This window comes from Rattus rattus, chromosome 5 (assembly GCF_011064425.1).
Source record: "Rattus rattus isolate New Zealand chromosome 5, Rrattus_CSIRO_v1, whole genome shotgun sequence".
In the NCBI taxonomy this organism is placed as follows: Eukaryota; Metazoa; Chordata; class Mammalia; order Rodentia; family Muridae; genus Rattus; species Rattus rattus.
The window spans coordinates 14,545,016-14,552,203 of NC_046158.1; the positions used below are offsets into that span (position 1 = coordinate 14,545,016).

The 7,188-nt window shown below is 37.2% G+C and overlaps 2 protein-coding genes across 2 annotated transcripts; one reads left to right on the top strand and one right to left on the bottom strand.

Annotated features, from left to right (window-relative positions):
* Positions 1–224: 224 nt before the first annotated feature.
* Positions 225–1,163, top strand: LOC116900132 (olfactory receptor 1J4-like). The gene has a single exon (XM_032901905.1). It carries the CDS (start codon positions 225–227, stop codon positions 1,161–1,163), a length of 939 nt encoding a protein of 312 aa, XP_032757796.1.
* Positions 1,164–3,838: 2,675 nt separating this feature from the next.
* On the bottom strand, positions 3,839–4,774 carry LOC116900133 (olfactory receptor 1N1). The gene has a single exon (XM_032901906.1). The coding sequence runs from the start codon at positions 4,772–4,774 to the stop codon at positions 3,839–3,841; it is 936 nt and encodes a 311-aa protein (XP_032757797.1).
* Positions 4,775–7,188: the final 2,414 nt, after the last annotated feature.

A 7,188-nucleotide genomic window follows, 5' to 3' on the forward strand; every position in this document is an offset into this window, starting at 1 on the left:
GGTCCACTTGCTTTGTCCCCAGATGCTGTTGAATGCCAATGATGCTAATTATTAAACTCTAATATTTTGGCAAATTCTCACATTTCAGTTTAAATGGCTGAGTATTACCAGCATATAATATTCATAAAAATACGAACGATGCATTTATTGCCTTGCTGTAAATCAACATCTGCTTGTTTCTACATTCTTTGATATCGTGTGTTCACAGCAAATAGAAGAATAACATGAGAAAAGATAACCAGAGTACTGTGTCTGAGTTCATCCTCCTGGGGCTCCCCATCAAGCCAGAAGAACAAGGCATGTACTTTGCCCTCTTCCTGGCCATGTACCTGACCACAGTGCTGGGGAACCTGCTCATCATTCTCCTCATCAGGCTGGACTCTCACCTCCATACCCCCATGTACTTCTTTCTCAGCCACTTGGCCTTTACTGACATCTCCTTTTCATCTGTCACTGTACCCAAGATGCTGAGGAACATGCATACTCAGGATTCATCCATTCCCTATACAGAGTGTATAGCACAGATGTATTTTTTCATATTATTCACTGACCTGGACAACTTTCTTCTCACTTCAATGGCATATGATCGGTATGTGGCCATCTGTCATCCCCTGCACTACACTGCCATCATGAGAGAGGAACTCTGTATCTTACTGGTAGCAATGTCCTGGATCCTATCCTGTGTTAGTGCCCTATCTCACACCCTCCTCCTGGCCCGCCTGTCCTTCTGTGCTGACAACACCATTCCTCATTTCTTTTGTGACCTCGCTGCCTTACTGAAGCTCTCATGCTCAGATATCTCCCTCAATGAACTGGTCATTTTTACAGCAGGCACAATAGTCATTACTCTGCCATTAATATGCATCTTGATCTCCTATGGCCACATTGGGGCCACCATTCTGAAAGTTTCATCTAACAAAGGGATCTATAAAGCTTTGTCCACATGTGGCTCCCACCTCTCTGTGGTATCTCTGTATTATGGTGCAATTATTGGACTTTACCTCATACCCTCATCCAGCACTTCTAGTGACAAGGGTGTAATTGCTTCTGTGATGTACACAGTGGTCACCCCATTGCTGAACCCCTTCATTTATAGCATAAGGAACAGAGACATGAAGGAAGCTTTGAAGAAACTCTTCAACAGGGCAACAATCTCAACATAATTAAATATTTCATATCCTTATAATAAACCTATATATTCACATATCTCCAAATATTCCACCTATGATTGTCATCTCATTATGGGTCATGTAATCAGTAAATATTTAATTTCTCAAAGTACATTCTGGCACACTTATTTTCTGTTTTCCTTGTATCCCATTAATATAAAAAGTGAATTCAGTGTTAATGTCAATTTATTTTGCCTCTATATTTAGAAAATTCAGTGTTGGAATTTTGAAGGGTGGGCAGGATTGATATGCAGCAAGGCAAATGAAAGTCTAGACATAGGGATAGAATAAACCAGGGATATTACAATAGCATGCTAAGATCAAAGAAATTTAAAAGGTTTTGTGTTGCTAGAGCACAGATGTGTGAGATTATCATATTTGAATCTTGGTAGGTCAGTAAATGTTAGAATAATTTCAATCACTCCTTTTATTTCCTGGAAATATGTTTGTTCATAAGAATTTTTACAAGATCCCAACATTGGTGTACAAAGTGCATAGAACTGGGACAATATGCACTTTAAAGTAAGTATCATATCATTCCTTTGCCTCCAATTCAATACTTTTCTCATTTACAAAAATAGTTATAATAAAGGTGAGCTGCGAGAAGAAAATATTTTGTGCCTTCTCTAACACCTTTTCTAACAACTCATTGTTGTGAGTTCAGTTGCTACAATTCAGCACTCAAGGTTTCTTGATTTGAGAACAGTAACAAAGAAAACCTCTCTGTAATTTCCCTGATTAGCATTATGTTAACAGAAAACTCATTCCCAGCCAATTCCATGTGCAAATATGATTCATATATATATATATTCATATGTAAATATATATGAATGACATAAGATTATATACATTAATGTATCTATAATTAAGTCAAAAGATAGTGTTACTTCACTCATCTCATAGCTAGCAGCAGCCATTTAGCACACTACCTATTTTATAGCAAGCATTGAGTCTATGTCTAACCATATAGAACAAGAAAAAGACAAAACTTGGGCAACACCTTACTATAAAAATAAAATGATCACACTTTTTTGCATGATTCTGTGTTACAGAACATGTGTTCATAGCTTCTTGTATCTGTTCTATCTCTGTTGATCTTCACAACAATTACATAAAAAAACAGACTATTACATGTCTTTTATAGTTAAGATTTAGTTCAATAGCATAATTACAAGAAGTATCACAAGAGGGGACTTAGGAAATGCTGTTTAGATTAGGGAAAAATATAATGATGAAGGAAATTTTCAACTCCTTGAAAGGGTGTGCAGGAGTGATATGCGTGGGACAAATGACAGTCTAAAAAACATGATAAGTCCAAGAAAATTAAAAAGGGGTTGTGTTTCTAAAACACGCACACACACACACACACTCACACACACACACACACACACACACACACACACACATATATATATATATATCAAGAGGGCATCACATATTAATCTAGTAGGTTCATAAGTAATTTTTTATGCAGGAGGCAAAATGCCATATTAAGTAATATAGGCACTTGGATAATCAATGTATATATTTGGAAATTGAAAAGATTGGTCATTATACATTGGGTAACAGACAATAAGTGGGTGAATATCATGATATGAAGATGGAAAGAGTATAATTCGGAGACATACCACACAGGTCATAGTAATGAAGGGAAGCAGCATTCTATGGAACATCTGAGGAAAGCTCTCATTTTTGGCTTTGTGAACAGATATTAAGAATGGAAACCTAGGTGGCTGGGATGATTTTAATTATGTTGAATAACCTTAAGGAATTTGGGGAGTAACTTGAAGACTGGCAGCTTTAACACTATGGGTTCTAGGCAAATAAAAGTAGATACCTTAAATGGGGATGATGAGCAAGCAAACTGCTTATAACTCATATTTGATCCCAGAGAAAAATCTCTTTGCATAATCAAGGTGCGAAAACTTAAGCAGTAATCTGTACTGCTGTGTAAATCATTGGCTTATCAACAACACATTAGAAATGGGTGACTTTAAGGAGGTAGAATTTTAAACTTTAGGGCCAGGGATAAAGTTTATGTATCAAGAAAGAAATATATTGGGGGTGGGGAAAAAGAAAGATATATTTAGAATTTTAATACAGTAAAAACTAGCTTGCCTGTGGGGAAGACTGTTAGACAGTTGACCATGGAGAAACAATCATGAACCTTGGTGGTTCTCTATATCCTGAGCTGACAGAATCATTGGGGAAACCAAAGTGAACACATAGTCCGATCCCCTTGGTTTAGCATCTACTACATTGGTTATTGCATCTGATGCATTTTCCAGCTTATCATATTCAATCTTCCAACTCATCTTATTAAATAGAACCACTGGACTGAGTGTTTATGTTCAGTCTGAGAATCTAACGCTCAGAGACTGAGAATTGTGAGTTAAAGGCCAACTTAGGCTACAACGAATATAAAGTTAGCCTGGGTTGTATATCAAGGCCTATCTTAAATAAAAAAGACAGAATAGAGAAAAGAAAAAGTAAACAAGACATTAAATTAGTAAATATTATTTTCTATAGTCTTTATACAAGGGAAGACTAAAGTTCAAAGAGGATAAGTAACTTGACATCAATCTTGTAATTAATATGTATGAAACCTTAAATGAGAAGAAAGTTGTTTGATATAGACTGTGTTTCTTCACTGAACATTACTCTTGTATTTAAGAAGATAAAATTCTCCTATGAAAAAGGAGTCTCTTTAGGGCCCCTTTCATGTCCTTATTTCTTAGGCTGTAGATGAAGGGGTTCAACATGGGAGTTACCACAGTATACATTGCAGCAGCTGCAATATCTTTTTCTGTAGAGACGACAGAGGGAGGGGACAGGTAGGCACTGAAGAGTGTTCCATAGAAAACACAGACAACACAAAGGTGGGAGCTACAGGTAGAAAATGCCTTTGTACCCCCACCAGGGGTTCGAACCCTCAGGATGGCAAATACAATGTGGATATAGGAGATAACAATACATATAAAAGGGAGCATGAGCACTGTACCTCCTAAGGCAAAAACCATGAGTTCATTGACATAAGTGTCAGAGCATGAGAGCTTCAGAACAGGAGTAATGTCACAAAAAAAGTGAGCTATTTCCCCAACAACACAGAAGGACAGTCGAGCCATGAGGAGAGTATGAGTTAGGGCAACTATGTTAGTGAGAACCCAGCACAGGGCAAGCATCAAGACACAGACTCGGGCCCTCATGATTGTGGAATAGTGGAGGGGGTGACAGATAGCTACATAGCGATCATAGGCCATCACAGCCAGGAAGAAGCTGTCCAGATCACCAAACATCAGGAAGAAATACATCTGTGTGAGACAACCAGTATAGGAGATGGTATGACGCTGAGTCTGAACATTAAACAACATCTTGGTCACTGTAGATGATATTAAACCCATGTCAGCAAAGGACAGGTTGGCCAAAAAGAAGTACATAGGAGTGTGAAGGTGTGGGTCAGAGCCAATGACCAGAATGATGAGTACATTCCCAGTCAAGGTGACAAGATACATACATAGAAAAAGTCCATAGAGTAGCTGCTGTTGCTCTGGAAATCCTGATATTCCTTGTAGGAAAAATTCAGAGACAATGGACTGGTTTTCCATGAGTATAGAGCATCTGTAGGTCAGAAAAGACAGTCAGAATGTAGAGTTGAGTCTCAAGATACAGGCACTGGCTTCTGATACATCAACATCCACATCTGTATTTCAATTCACTACTCCTAGTGCAAATGTTTCCTACTATTTGGTTTTAATTCCTTTCATTTTCTCCTGAAGAATTCCTTACTTTCTACTGTCCCTCTCTCTTCCCCAGTGCAGTCTGTGATACAAGGAGCATTCATCCAATGAGGGTCATCTTCCAGAGGCATGGTCATCTCTATGACTACCCAGCCTTAGTCAAATCAAGCCCTATCAGTTCTTCTATCATGCTAGGATATGCTAATGTGAACAAAATTATATATTCTTTCTTGAGATTATCTGAAAATGTGCAAAAGAAAGTCCTTCATGATGACCCATTTTATAATAAATGGCAGTTGAATGATTCATTCTCTCAATCTTTGATCCTTTTTTCAGATAAAAATAACAAGGCCTTAGAGCTTTTCTTCAACAACATCACCATGTTCCTAAAACGCTTTTTAATCAGAGTTGACTTCTAAAGAGAAATCTATCTGGAAACCAAAGGATTCTCTGAAGTAGTGTTTAGATTTCTAAGTCAAAATTTCAAACATTCCCAAGAGGAGAATCTGAGAATGATTACAGGTCTGTGAACCTATAAAATTTACACAAACTGAATTGACTATCACATCTCCAAATTTCACAACTTTTACAAGAGATTAGGAGTTACCACCAATTTTGTCTCTGGTTTAATTAATCGATTATAATTAATCACAACAGAAGCATGACTCCTCAGAAAGATTAGACTCCAGTGACTGAACACATTCAAATAACCACATTCTCAGTGGAAAAGATTCTCCTAAGAGCCAATGCATTTTAAATTTCTTCAAGACAAAGAATGCAGGCTCTCTGATAATTCCATGAATCCTTGACTTACAGAACCCCTATTTCCATATAAATATTTGTTTCCTTTCTTTATTTCAAAGGGCTTGTGTGTTATTTTAGAGAAAACATAAAATGAATCCATCATTTTATCACTATATAGAAGAGTGGGAGACTCCATGAAGGGGGACACCATTTGGAATATAAATAGATAAAATAATTTATTTTTAAAAGGGACATTTAAAATATTTATTTATTTATTTATTTATTCATTTATTTATTTATTAGGGGTTGTATTATGCATGTGTGCATGTGCATACATGCCTACTTCTACCTGCACCAGTATAAAGATCAGAGGACAACTTACAACAGCCTGCTCTCTCCTTCTACCATGTGGATTCTAAGGATCCAACCCGGATAAGCAAGCTTGGCAGTAGGGGCTCTTACCTACAAGCTACTTTTACCACTATGAGTCCACATGTTTTTGCATTCTGCCTTTTTGATATTTAGATTAATACTTTGGATTTGCACCTCTTGCTCTATTTCTTAGTTTTACTTTTCCCTGAAAAGCTTTGTCATCCTTTTTGGAATCTTCATCTCAGAAATGTCTCATGTCTTTGAGACGTTAGTGAGGTGTTTCCATGAATTGGTTTACCTCCTGTCATCCAACAAGCAGTCCCTTCACTTACCACCACTGCCTCTTCATCTATTGCATCAGTCAACAAGTGTGAGACAGGTGAGCCTTATGGTAAAAGTACTTCAGGACATGGACCTGGTATGCTGTAACAGTTTAAGTCAAGTTCCCATGCTCGGTGCTACCCTGTACACTGAGAAGAAAGCCACACAAAAGTATTTATACAGAAAGAGAGACTCATAATCCTCCTGACAAGGTTTTTAACAGTATTGACAGTAATCAGGGTTCTGAGGAAAGAATATCAAATTCAAATAGCAAATAGACCAAAGCAAAAGTCAAATCGTTCAATGTATATGAGATGCTATGTAGAAGAACTAGAAACTTGAAGGAAAGAATGTCAGAGTTCTAGATGAAAAGGAGTTCACAAAGTGAAGAAAGGGTCACAAAGACAATTCAAGGTCATAGTTGAATGCAAAGCTGCAAGAGACATAGTTTCATTTATCTGCTTTAAGAGGAAAATCCAGAAAAATGAGTTTCTTTGCTGAAAACTCTTAATGATGTAAGACAGAACTTCTGATTCCACTTGAACAAAGTTTCGAGAAATTTTAACGTATTTTATGTTTTCAGTTTGAAGCCTGACCTGACAGACACAGAGCTGCTGTTTTATCAGACTAATAAGCCCTAGAAAAGAGTTGAACAAACTCTGCTTTCAGTGCCAATAGATATAGGAAGTCATAAAACAGAGTTCCCCAGAGCCTTGCTAGTGAATAGTTATGATACCCAAATCCCCTGTCCCTATTAGAACTGACAAAATTAGTGCAGCACGGGGTGACATTGAAATTGAGATGTTTTACTGTTTTCTTTATACATATCATTAAGCGCTTTTACC

Excerpts from the sequence above, each read along its gene's own strand:
- LOC116900132 (XM_032901905.1), top strand. The coding sequence starts at position 225 with ATGAGAAAAGATAACCAGAGTACTGTGTCTGAGTTCATCCTCCTGGGG.
- LOC116900133 (XM_032901906.1), bottom strand. The coding sequence starts at position 4,774 with ATGGAAAACCAGTCCATTGTCTCTGAATTTTTCCTACAAGGAATATCA.